Source organism: Gnatocerus cornutus, chromosome 3, assembly GCF_029298725.1.
Source record: "Gnatocerus cornutus isolate USDA-ARS CGAHR chromosome 3, icGnaCorn1.1, whole genome shotgun sequence".
NCBI classification, from domain to species: domain Eukaryota; kingdom Metazoa; phylum Arthropoda; class Insecta; order Coleoptera; family Tenebrionidae; genus Gnatocerus; species Gnatocerus cornutus.
Window position 1 is genome coordinate 12,652,863 of NC_142235.1, and position 12,298 is coordinate 12,665,160.

General features: G+C 39.1%; 3 protein-coding genes across 3 annotated transcripts; 1 reads left to right on the plus strand and 2 right to left on the minus strand.

Moving 5' to 3' along the window:
* Positions 1 to 451: 451 nt before the first annotated feature.
* Positions 452 to 4,191, minus strand: LOC148177044 (cyclin-L1-like). Its single transcript, XM_088032603.1, has 6 exons — positions 3,870 to 4,191; positions 3,605 to 3,789; positions 1,766 to 1,886; positions 1,448 to 1,717; positions 1,014 to 1,399; positions 452 to 964 (listed from the first exon to the last, which is right to left on the minus strand). The coding sequence occupies exons 1-6, from the start codon at positions 4,089 to 4,091 to the stop codon at positions 649 to 651; spliced, it is 1,500 nt and encodes a 499-aa protein (XP_087888729.1). The 5' UTR covers positions 4,092 to 4,191; the 3' UTR covers positions 452 to 648.
* Positions 4,192 to 4,577: 386 nt separating this feature from the next.
* LOC148177045 (facilitated trehalose transporter Tret1-like) lies at positions 4,578 to 6,021 on the plus strand. The gene is made up of 2 exons (XM_088032816.1): positions 4,578 to 4,638; positions 4,709 to 6,021. Exons 1-2 carry the CDS (start codon positions 4,578 to 4,580, stop codon positions 6,019 to 6,021), a joined length of 1,374 nt encoding a protein of 457 aa, XP_087888942.1.
* Positions 6,022 to 8,088: 2,067 nt separating this feature from the next.
* Positions 8,089 to 9,660, minus strand: LOC148177046 (facilitated trehalose transporter Tret1-like). Its single transcript, XM_088033250.1, has 3 exons — positions 9,523 to 9,660; positions 8,150 to 9,452; positions 8,089 to 8,098 (listed from the first exon to the last, which is right to left on the minus strand). The coding sequence occupies exons 1-3, from the start codon at positions 9,581 to 9,583 to the stop codon at positions 8,089 to 8,091; spliced, it is 1,374 nt and encodes a 457-aa protein (XP_087889376.1). The 5' UTR covers positions 9,584 to 9,660.
* Between the last annotated feature and the right edge of the window lie 2,638 nt (positions 9,661 to 12,298).

Here is a 12,298-nt window from a genome sequence, read left to right on the forward strand (position 1 = left end):
ACCACTAAACAGGGACCTGCAATACCCACCGACATATACACGGTGGCCGCGTTAAATATTTCAGTTTTCCGCTTATAACTAAACGGAAAAATGTGCTTCCTTCATTTTGGCAGAATTTTTAAATTGGGCGAACTTTGGGGTTTCCCCACGACTGTCCCCAAAATTTATGTCAGTGGTACATTTTTGCTCGCGACTGTAGTTGAGATTTTTTAGGTTTACTTGTACAATTGACTGAATTACCACCTAAATAAATTCCAATTCTATAAAATTGTCAGTCAACTCACGTTACTTTGACGTTTTAAGAACAAGCAATCGAAATTGCAACAGGGTTGCCAACCCACCAAATTGCATTTTTAGAATTTTTGACAGAAAACCGGAGATACCAACATTTAAACAAATCAAAGGCTCCAGAGCATCATTAAATTTCGCGCATCAATAAAACACCGTTCCATAATATCAAAAAATATATTCTATCGAATCAATTTTTTAAACAAAATTTGTACACTTACAGAATAATTCGGTGTCTAAACGTAAACGAAAGAACTAAAAAATTAAAAGTCCGTTCGCATGTACACATTAAAATTTATCAATGACTTAAAAGAAAATCACTGTATTCTCCTAGTGCTAAAAATATGCCACTGTACACTTCTATCTCCGCCGATCTTTCGATCTCTCCCTTATGTCTTTCTCATGCTTGGATTTCTTATATTTATCCCTGTCTTCCCTATACTTGTCTTCTTTCTCTTTATATTTATCATCTCTCTCATACTTTTTCTCACTTTTGTCATGTCTATCCTTCTTTTCTTCGTACCGGTCTTTGTCAGGGTACCGGTCTCTCTCCCTCTCCTCCTTCCCACTATACCTCTCCTTCTCGTACCTTTCATTCTTTTCATATTTCTCGTACCTATCAATATACCTATCGTTCTTACTTTCCCTCTCGGGAGAAGTGGAACGTCGTTTCTCCCTAAAACTAATATAAGTATTCCCCTTAGACACTCCCTCTCCAACTTTACCTTCCCTTCCTGGACGTTTTGTGTGGAGAATTACTCCTCGACCTCGAGTAACTCCTCCTTTTGTGGTTCTTCTTGTGGTTACGACTCGCCGAGCGACTCCTCGACCTGTGCTTCTTCGACCTCTTATGATTATGTTTCCCCACAGGACTGTGACTCCCTGAGCGCGATCGCGAGCGTTTGTCCGAAACAGGAGGTGCTATGTGACTTCCGGAGCGACTGATAAAGCCCCCCCACGCGTTATGCGCCCCTGCTGTCTTTTGCGCGTTGGGACTCGACGAATCGTTATTGGGGGTGTTGTTCCCAGAGCTACCCCTAGCTTTGACTCGAGCGTCGTGGTATTGTTTACAGAGTTCTTCGACTTTTTTCTCGAGTTGCTCGATGTTTGGCTGGAAAAATTGAGTCAGAAACGAGTGGACAGGGGTTGAAGATGGTACCTTTGGTCTATTGTACAGTTTTAGTATCCTAATGGCTATATCCCTGATTTCCGTTTCCGTGGCTCCGAAAATTGAGTACCAGGACGGGTTTTTCGGTAAGGGCAGCTGTAATTTCCGCGCTGTTAAGTATATACAAGCGCACGCCACTGTCTCGGGTTGGTAACGGACAAACACGTCCGTGCGTAACGAGTCGTTCATGTAGTTCCAGGAGTACTGCATGAGTTTCTGGTTTTTTTCGTAGCCGAGGACTTGGAGGTACATGACGATGATCTGCGGGAAAAAAGAAGTAGAATCGTACCAACTGCACGAGTTACTTACTTTGTGTGGATGCTTGATGTGGACGCAGAAGCCGAGCTCCTTAAGGACCCTCCGTTCGGCTTTGATCACGAGATTTTTCAATTGGATATAGTTAACGTCCAGTATCACAGGCTGTATAGGTCTGCACATATTCAAGAAAAGAAAAAAACACAAGTTGAAACACCGTCAATTACAATTCTCCGACGTTACACGAGGGGAGAAGTGTAATTCGGAGCGGAAAATAAACAAATGAAACGAAAAATCACAAACAAAAAAACAGAAAAAACATTCAAAAATGGTGATCAAGTTTAATTTGTTTATTAAGTCTCCAAATTACATTCGCACATCAATACGAAGCATTATGTATTAAACTAGATCCACCATTTTCTGTTGTCGACATTACCTGCTTGTTCTTCATCCACTATACACACAAAATATAAAGTCCACCACGCCCCCAATCGTCTGATTGGCGACCTACAATAAACATAACCTCACAAATTAGTACTATGCTCGTTATACTTGATTTCTTCGCTCTTCGTTCTCTTCTTCGCTTGCCGCCGCAATGCATGGTTCAATCCTCGTTGGTCTACGCACCGACCAATGAGAATTCAACACATGCATTGCTTTCCCCGAAAACCGTCACTATCATGGACGGCCGTGACTGTGTCTGTTTCTAGCAGATTCATGTCTGTGTGGTATTAAGGATCCCACTCAGCGCCATGAAGATTATGGGGGACAGAGGCCCTATTGGAGCCATTTGTAGCCTCTGTAAATTAACAACAACATATTGAGTATCTCCTTTGCTCCGACGCCAACAGTAGCAACCGAGTAAACTTTTTTTTTGACAAATGCCGGCCGATCCTGGTGCCGTGACCAGGATTGGTCGCACGAAAGAACAAAAAATAGCGAATCGACGACCAAGTGCTTTAGAACAAAAATAAACAACACTTTTCAGTAATATTTACCTTGATGATTTTTTCACTACTGTCTACAAGCTTTTTTATGACGTACTGAGTTTTGAATTTGTTAGTTATTTGTTTAGTGACGGATGTTCCGGGGATGCCGACGACCGGAAACATGGCGAAACTTCTGACTCAAACCGAGATTTAACAACCAAGGTTCGGTGCAGGTTGGATTTCAGCCACAAATCGCTGCGAGGAGAATTTGACAACAGCCAATTTTACTTGTTTTTGACAAAAGTCGAACTCGAGAAATTCTGCCCCAGCTTACAATGATCGATCTGCCATTAATCACTCGCCACTTGCAATGATCGAGCTGTAATTTATCAATTTAAAGTTTATTCGTTATTTCAAGTCCAAACAAAGCCAAAAAAGGTTGCGTAAATTGAACCTAAACGCAAAGTGACTGAGCTCTAATTTGTGAGTCGAGAATTTTGAAAACAAAAAAAAAATTACAAAAAGTGAGGTTAGATCATGGCAGTGGTAAATTTTGGTCTTCCAATCAAAGATATCTGCCCCGGTGACAAGACAATTTAAGACATCGAAAGACGGGGCCCCCACGACATCTCAAGTTCCAAAGCCCCTTTGATTTAAAAGTTTGACTGTGGCGCCATCTGTGGAGAGCGCAGTGAAAGTCGGACAGTTTTCTACAATTGGTCGTTTTTTGGGTCCTTGGCTGCGAAAATCCAACCTGCACTTGGTGTAAAGACAGGCAGCCCCCACCCAAGTACTCAATCAATCTTGAACCAGTAAATTGGGCCATGATGGGCCCGTGGCAGTCACCAGGGCCCAATTCACTCCCTCTGCTCCTAAACAACCCCGTTTTGAAAAGAACACATTATGCTTCGTATTGAAGTGTCATTGTAAGTGTACTACTCTACGCCTAGCCTTAGAAACTTACTTGTTTGAATTCACTTGTCGAATATGTGTGAAAACGTTGATTACGTCTCTAACCCTCCTGGGGGCTTCCTCGATCTTCGAAGCCAAACACACGCACGCCATCGCCGTGTGATCCACAGGATGACGCACTAAACTCTTCGAATAATAAAAACGTTGCAATAGGACTTGTCCTGTAGCCATCGCTACCTGTAAACATCGGCCAAGAAACATTTAACACCAAGTTCGACAAGCACTGGAAACGTTGCAGAAAGGAACGAACGACTCACCTGAGGCAATTTCAACAAAATCCCGGCGGTTTGGATCAATTCACATCCGTAAATACGTAAATCGGTCTCGGTTTCGATGTCGAGACCGTCATTTTGACTCGGCGTTGGAGAAAGCTTCTCGTCGGGAAGGAGTTTGTTCTTTAAGGTTAAGATCACTTTGCCGTAAGGTTTTATGAGGTTTTTCACGTTGTTTGGGGCAGATTCTGCCTTTGCAGAACCCATTTCTCAGAGAAATTATCACTCAACCTTGTGAAAACGCACACAAAATGGCGGCGCGGGCGAAGTAGAGGGCGCTGCGGCGATTGACGTCAATCGAACGTCAAATGTCAAATTTGGATTAGAACCTGGCTAAATTTTTATTTTATTCTTTAATTTTGCTAATTCAACAAATTAGTTAACTTCCACGTTCACCACGAGGCGAAATTAAAGACAACACAATCAAAATACGCCTCCAAACATGCACAGCTAATTTTTTTTGTAAATTTCAAGTCATCATCAAATAAAGGGGCATTCACATGAATAAAGCCCCGTTCACCCAATTCGAAAATTTGAAAAATTCTAAACAAATGCAAAAAAATATTCATGATATTTTCAAACAATGGATGTCAAACGGTTATCATATAAATCACCTCAATTATCATATTTACACAAGAATTCAAGACGGTGAATTTTAATTTCTTATCTATAGCTAGAGTTTTGCCCACAAACATGTCTTACATTTCCAAAAATGAAAACAAGAAGTGGCCTCAATATGTGGTTGTTTTTACCGGTAAGTTTATACAATTTTTGTCAAATTTTGGTGGCAGGGCTACCAACGTCAGCCAATTTCTTGTTGGCAGCACTTCTGGCGGTGTTCTGTTCGGGGATCCACATGGGTTGGCCCAGTCCGACCATCCCCCGAATCTTATCAGACGAATACCCTTTCAACGTCACAACCGAGGAAGCCTCCTACATCACCATCATTGGTCCTCTCGGAGACATGATTGGTACCATCGCCTCCTCGCTATTGGTGGATTTCATCGGAAGAAAACGAACAATTCTTCTGATTGGTGCTCCTCAGATCATCTCCATGGCGTTGATATACCTCTCCAGCACCTCTGTGGTCCTCCTCTACGTCGCTAGGCTAGTGGGAGGAATCTCCGAAGGTGCTTGCTTTACAGTTCTTCCTCTATACATCTGTGAAGTTGCAGAACCGAAAGTGAGAGGCTTTTTGGGGTCTTCGTTTTCGATGGTGTTGATGCTGGGGCTTCTCTTCGTTAACTCCGTCGGGAGCTACCTTGATATCTTTTCTTCTTCTTTGGTTTATTTAGCATGTTCGGTGTTGTTTTTGTTGGGTTTCAGCGTCATGCCCGAGAGTCCCTATTTCTTGGTAATGAAACAAGAACTAACAGCAGCTGAAGAAAGCTTGAAAAAACTCCGAGGAGGTGGAGATGTTAAAACCGAACTCCAATCCATCGCTCTTGATGTAACGCGTCAGATGAGAGAACCCGGAAAATTCAAAGATCTCTACCAGGTCAACTCCAACAAGATGGCGATGGTCGTCATGATCATCCTCCGCCTTCTCCAACAGTTCAGTGGCGTTAGCTCCTTCACATTCTACGCCCAGCTCTTGTTCAGAGAAGCAACAACAGTAATTCCGGAACATTTAGCAGCAATCCTCATGTTATCCTTCCAAGGACTTGCCACATTCTTTTCGGTCTTCCTCATGGACCGCTTGGGCCGCAAGCCGATGATTCTTCTCTCGACTTTTGGCTGCTTCCTCACCTTAACACTCAACGCGATTTTCTTCTATCTCCGCGACTGGTCGGAGTTTGATCTCTCTTCATTTAGTATTCTTCCGCTAATCTTTCTAATTCTCTTCATTATCTTCTTCGCTGTCGGGTTAGGATGCGCTGTTAACCTTTTAGCCGGGGAACTCTTCCCGACGAGTGTTAAAGCAAAAGCTGCTTGTTTTCTGAATTTGATTTTTGCTGCTGGCATGATAACGAGCACCAAGTTTTACCAGTTTATGGTTGACGAGTATAGTTTGTTTATTCCGTTTGGGGTTTTTGGGTTTATTGAGTTGGTGGGGTTTCTTCTGTGTTGGAGGTTCGTGCCGGAGACGAAGAATAAGACGCTGGAGGAGATTCAACAAGAGTTAAAGCGACGATAAATAAATGTTTTGGAAAAAATTGTTATTTTATTTTTTAACTTTTTGAAGGACTTGAGCAAGTAATTGAAAGGTGATGAAATTAGTCATATAATTTTGTGCGCCTCCGTCATTTTTCATGGCATTTGTGATACTCATTTGCGGCAAGAAAATCACCTTTTGAATGTCTAGGCAGTCAAACGTGACATTTCGAATAGTTGGTTTTATTTAGCAAGTTGGCATCGCTGCATAAATGTCAATTGTGTCAATTTGTGAGCCGATTTGGAGACCAATGACATTCGAAAATAATAAAAGTAAACTAATTAAGTAAAGACACCACAAAAATTTGCTGAAACACATTTGAATTTAAATTGATCTGCAATCGTTTGATTTGAATGGGGTGCTACCAACCTATTTCCCAGCTGATGAAATTCCCCTAAATGAGGAAATGACGTTTCAAATTCAAACCAAAAGTCAAAATAAATAAGTATTAATAATTGTCGGCACACAAAGTTTCGTGTTTGACACGGCTAGAAAATATTTTGGAAATGCTCGGAAATTGAAATCCTCGCCCCCCAGGCTCGGATTTCAATACTTTCTTTGCATTTCCAAAAGACCATTTTCTAGTCTAGTGAAACAAATAACTATTGTTCAGAGAAGCGGTCAAACCTTCTATGCTTCAAGTACACAATTTGAAAATTTTAGAAAATTTGATTTTTCCAAAAATTTTGAAATTCTACAAAAAAAATCAATGTCACTATCAAAAGTCACTATTTTTTAGTCGTTTTTAAACAGTAAAGTAGACAATTTTGTTAGTAATGAAGTAATGAAAAGCGCTCGTTGAGATGGAAACACTTTTGCTGCCTAGGCATATACAGTATGTCCTCGGATTGAGTTCACAAGAGGGAAAAAAACTTTATTTTCTATTAAAAAAAAAAATGACAAAGAAATAACATTTTTTGCTTAATTCAAAACAAATATATCTGTTTGTACTCTGAAATTCAATTTTTTTTTATTTTTATTTACTGAATTGTGTAATTGTTTGTAAATATAAGCAGGCTGTGAATTCAAAATATTTATTAAATAGTGCGTTAAAGATGAGGGAAAATTTCAATAATGTGTATAAAAGTAGATAAGTATAAAAAATCGGATAAGAACTGCAGTTGCATCCATAACAATAATTGAGAAAATTCAAAACAGTCTTAAAGAATTACAAGTTAGAATTGAATTATGTGCTGAAAGAGATCGAATAGTTGAAATTTGTTTGAATTAAGGAATAAATTTCATTCCTTTGACAGTTTTTGCATAATTAAAAAAAAAGTTCTTCGTTATTTTTTGTTTTTATCGATTTTAAGAACAAAGCCTGATAATATTAAAGTTTTAATTGAAGATTTATTTGTTTTGAATTAAGCAAAAAATAGTATTCCTTTGTCATTTTTTTGTAAAATGAAAAATATAGTTCTTTTTCCTCTTGTGAACTCAATCCGGGAACATACTGTAGATATCATTACTAAATCGTTTCAAGAAAATTACTACAAGTTTCAAAAACGTTTCTCGCATCAACGGTGGCTCTGAAATTCCTGTCACTATTTTGCTGCTTTGTTTTCATAGTAAACATAACAATCCTGAAAATTATTTATAATAATGTCACTTATGTCAACGCCGTTTCAGTTACGAATTATGATTTTCAGGTTTCAAACCACAACTATAGTTCGTACAGGGAGAGATTGAATGACAGAAAAGTCACTAAATTTAAGCGCGAAATTTAAAATAAGCGTAGGAATTTAGTGTTTTTAGTGTATTTTGTAGCATAATTTGCTGCCAACCTATATGTCAACTGTCAAAATCTTTCAATCTCTCACCGGATATACTATAGAACAGATTTTTAACTTACTTTACTCCATGATTAAGGTTAGCTACAAATGTCAGTTGAATAATCATAACCCACATTTGTTATGAGCGGCAAATTTCTTTGACATTTCATAGTCACCCTTGATGCTAGAAACATTTATAAACACCTTGTATTTTTAACGGCAAAATCGACTCGTCCTAAACGCGAGAAGAATCCAGTCAATTTTTGGTAGGTGGATGTCATTTCAAACTTAAAAAAAATAAAATAACAAATTTTTCCAAAAAATTTATTTATCGTCGCTTCAATTCCTGTTGAATTTCTTCCAGCGTCCTGTTCTTCGTCTCGGGTACAAACCTCCAACACAGAACAAAGCCTATCAACTGAATAAAACTAAAAACTCCAAACGGAATAACCAAACCATACTCGTCAACCGTAAATTGGTAAAATTTGGTACTAATCATCATTCCAGCAGCAAAAATCAAATTCAAAAAACAAGAAGCTTTCGCTTTAATAGTCGCCGGGAAGAGCTCCCCGACTAAGAGGTTAACAGTGCATCCCAATCCGATAGCGTAGAAGACAATGAAGAGAATTAAAACAATCAGCGGAAGAATACTTAAAGAAGAGAGATCAAACTCCGTGAAATCACGCAAATAGAAGAAAACCGCGTTAAGTGTTAAGGTGAGAAAACAGCCGAAAATTGAGAAAAGAATCATCGGCTTGCGGCCCAAGCGGTCCATGAAGAAGATCGAAAAAAATGTGGCAACTCCTTGGAAGGATAACATGAGGATTGCTGCTAAATGTTCCGGAATTACTGTTGTTGCTTCTCTGAACAAAAGCTGGGCGTAGAATGTGAAGGAGCTGATGCCACTGAACTGTTGGAGAAGGCGTAGGATGATCAAGACGACCATCGCCATCTTGTTGGAGTTGATCTGGTAGAGATCTTTGAATCTTCCGGGTTCTGTCATCTGGCGCGTTACATCAAGAGTGATGGATTGGAGTTCGAATTCAACATCTCCACCTCCTCGGAGTTTCTTTAAGTTTTCTTCAGCCGCTGTTAGTTCTTGCTTCATTACCAAAAAGTAGGGACTTTCGGGCATGACGCTGAAACTCACCAAGAACAACACTGAACATGCTAAGTAGACCAAAGAAGAAGAAAAGATATCAAGATAGCTACCAACGGCGTTCACAAAGATGAGCCCCAGCATCAACACCGCCGAAAACGAAGACCCCAAGAAACCTCTCACTTTTGGTTCTGCGACTTCACAGATGTATAAAGGAAGAACTGTGAAGCAAGCACCTTCTGAGATTCCTCCCACTAGCCTAGCAACGTAGAGGAGAATCACTGAGGTGTTAGAGAAGTATATCAACGTCATGGAAATAACCTGAGGGGCACCAATCAAAAGAATTGTTCGTTTTCTTCCGATGAAATCCACCAATAGCGATGAGGCGATGGTACCAATCATGTCACCGAGAGGACCAATAATCGTGATGTAAGAGGCTTCTTCGGTAGTGACTTTGAAAGGGTATTCGTCTGATAAGATTCGGGGGATGGTTGGACTGGGCCAGCCCAGGTGGATCCCCGAGCAGAACACCGCCAGAAGTGCTGCCAACAAAAAATAGACTCATGTTGGTTGCCCTGCCACCAAAATTTAAAAAAAATTGTATAAACTTACCGGTAAAAACAACCACGTATTGGGGCCATCTCTTGTTATCGCTTTGGATAATATAAGACATGTTTGCAGGTAAAACTGTCTGCTATAGATAAGAAATTAAAATTTACCGTCTTGAATTATTGTGTAAATATGTAATTTAGGTGATTTATATGATCACCGTTTGACATCCATTGTGTAAAAATATCGTGAATATTGTTTTCCGTTTGTCCCCGGATTGAGTTCACAAGAGAAAAAAAAACTATATTTATAATTTTACAAAAAAATGACAAAGGAATAATATTTTTTGCTTAATTCAAAACAAATAAATCTTTAATCAAAACTTTAATATTATCAGGCTGTGTTCTTAAAATCGATAAAAACAAAAAATAACAAAGAACTTTTTTATTTTTAATTTTGCAAAAAATGTCAAAGGAATAAAATGTATTCCTTAATTTAAACAAATTTTAACTATTCGATTAACGCACAACCTCTTTCAGCACAAAATTCAATTCTAACTCGTAATTCTTTAAGACTGTTTTTAATTTTCTCAATTATTGTTATGGATGCAACTTCATTTATTATCCGATTTTTAATACTTATACAGGGTGATTCACGAAGTTATGTAAATATTTAAACTGGGGATAGTATACGTTAAATACATTTACTTGGCATCAAAAAAAATGTTTCCCATCAAGTTGAAAAAAATGTGCACGGGAAAGAACTTTTGGTGGTCACTGGATCGACGACCGAACAAAAAACGAAGGTGGTTTTTTGCGATTTCAACAAAACCTTGGTGTTTACGCATGGAAATCTTACCTTGAAATCACAAAAATTGCTCAAAATGCCGCCCTCCGTTGTCAATGCAGGCTCGAGCTCGACGTATCCAGGATTCACGTATGCGTTCAAAAATACCCGGCATTTCGTGAATTGTTGTTGCCGCATTAGCAACCCGCACCTGAAGTTCTTCCACTGTATCCACAGGCTCCGCATACACAAGTTGTTTCATATGACCCCACACGAAAAAGTCGCACGGATTTAAATCTGGAGAACGTGGGGGCCACAACACTGGTCCAGTTCTTCCTATCCACCGCTCGTGGAAATTATTATTCAACCACTCGGACACTATGCGCGCACTATGGGGAGGAGCTCCGTCTTGTAAAAACCACATTTGAGCCCTTATGTTTAAAGGAACGTCGTCTAACAAATCTTCTAGATCATTTTCGAGAAACTCCAAATACTGTGCACCTGTTAATCTTTGCGGTAAAATATGCGGACCAATTAAACAGTTGTTGACGATTCCAATCCAAAGATTAACAGAAAATTTTTCTTGAAAATTTTTCTCGACGATAGCGTGGGGGTTCTCGTCACTCCAAATGTGGGTATTATGAGCATTATGAACACCATCTCGCGTGAATCCGGCTTCATCAGTGCACAAAACGGTGGTAAGAAAAAGATTGTTGTCATTCTGCTGATTAAGTAACCATTCACAAAAGTGCACTCTTCGAGGAAAGTCTTCCGGTTTTAAGGCTTGCACTTTTCTCACATGATAAGGATGCAAACCTTGGTCATGAATAATTCGCCAAGTCATGCTCTGGGATAATCCAAAACGTGAGGCTAATCGTCTGGCGCTGGTACCTGGAGTTTCTTCAACGGCATCTAACACTTCCTCTTCAACTTCTAATCTGTGATCACTTTCGGTGGGGCCTATGTTTGTTGTGTTCATTTTAAAAGAACCATGTTCTCGTAATCTTTCCATGATTCTTACAAACACACGAGAATCAGGAACGTGTCGATTTGGAAAACGCAAACTGTACAACTCGCGAGCCGCAAGAGCATTTCCACGAGATTCTCCGTAGATCATGATCATTTCACTATTGGAAAACATTTTAACAATTCCCGTCACAGAGTCAAACTAACACTGAAGCAATTAAAAAGACTATCGTCCCACCTGAATAATAGCCGCAAAAAGTCAGTTTTTGTTGAAGCTAAGAGATAAGGGTTTGCTTACATTAAGACTTTCACTCTCGCTAGCGGTTCTCAAACGGTTTTGGCCAAAACTTTGAAGCGTTATATCTTGGGTCCTTTTTGGCAGTAATTTTTTTTTTTTATTTTTTTAGGCCTCCCCATTTTAGGGACCATTACTGGTTTAAATATTTACATAACTTCGTAAATCACCCTGTATACTTTTTTGGCCTCATGAATTGTAAACGTTAAATTAACATTCAATTGACATCTTCGGAAACACTAGATTTACAAGCGCCCTGGACGTTTACACACGCCGTGCGGTAAAAATTGCCCAAATCGTCTGCTCTTCACATGCGTTTATAAATTAAAATCACTTTACCATAATGAAGATTGATCACCAAAGTGGAATCTACCTAAATTGTTATCTCAATTAAGACAATATTTCGATTTTTAAAGTAATATTAAAACGTTTTTATACAGCGCCATCTTGTGTACTTTTTGTGCACCAACTACAAAATTGACAGAATTGACAGATGATGAAATTTACAAATGTCAGATGTGACAGTTCTCATAAATTTTGAAAAATTCAATTATTTAAATTGAAATTTTTCGGCCAAAAAGTTTAATACAACTCTTGTGCGTTAACCATTTTACAGCGCTCAATCATTAAAGCACTCCGGCTACGCCGTCGTGCTTCAAACTGATTTCGCGCTGTAAAATGTAAGTTACCACACGCGACATACTGTATAATGAATAATTAGCCAATTAGAGTTTTTAATTTCGTAAAGGCGGTTTCTCACGTTTACATTTTTTCTCAAATTTTTATTTGTTT

Coding starts and splice junctions, on each gene's coding strand:
- LOC148177045 (XM_088032816.1), top strand. CDS start 4,578: ATGTCTTACATTTCCAAAAATGAAAACAAGAAGTGGCCTCAATATGTG. Junction 4,639..4,708: donor ATATGTGGTTGTTTTTACCG/GTAAGTTTATAC, acceptor TCTTGTTGGCAG/CACTTCTGGCGGTGTTCTGT.
- LOC148177046 (XM_088033250.1), bottom strand. CDS start 9,583: ATGTCTTATATTATCCAAAGCGATAACAAGAGATGGCCCCAATACGTG. Junction 9,453..9,522: donor ATACGTGGTTGTTTTTACCG/GTAAGTTTATAC, acceptor TTTTGTTGGCAG/CACTTCTGGCGGTGTTCTGC.
- LOC148177044 (XM_088032603.1), bottom strand. CDS start 4,091: ATGGGTTCTGCAAAGGCAGAATCTGCCCCAAACAACGTGAAAAACCTC. Junction 1,887..3,604: donor CGACAAGTGAATTCAAACAA/GTAAGTTTCTAA, acceptor GAATATGTGCAG/ACCTATACAGCCTGTGATAC. Junction 1,400..1,447: donor AACTGTACAATAGACCAAAG/GTACCATCTTCA, acceptor CAATTTTTCCAG/CCAAACATCGAGCAACTCGA.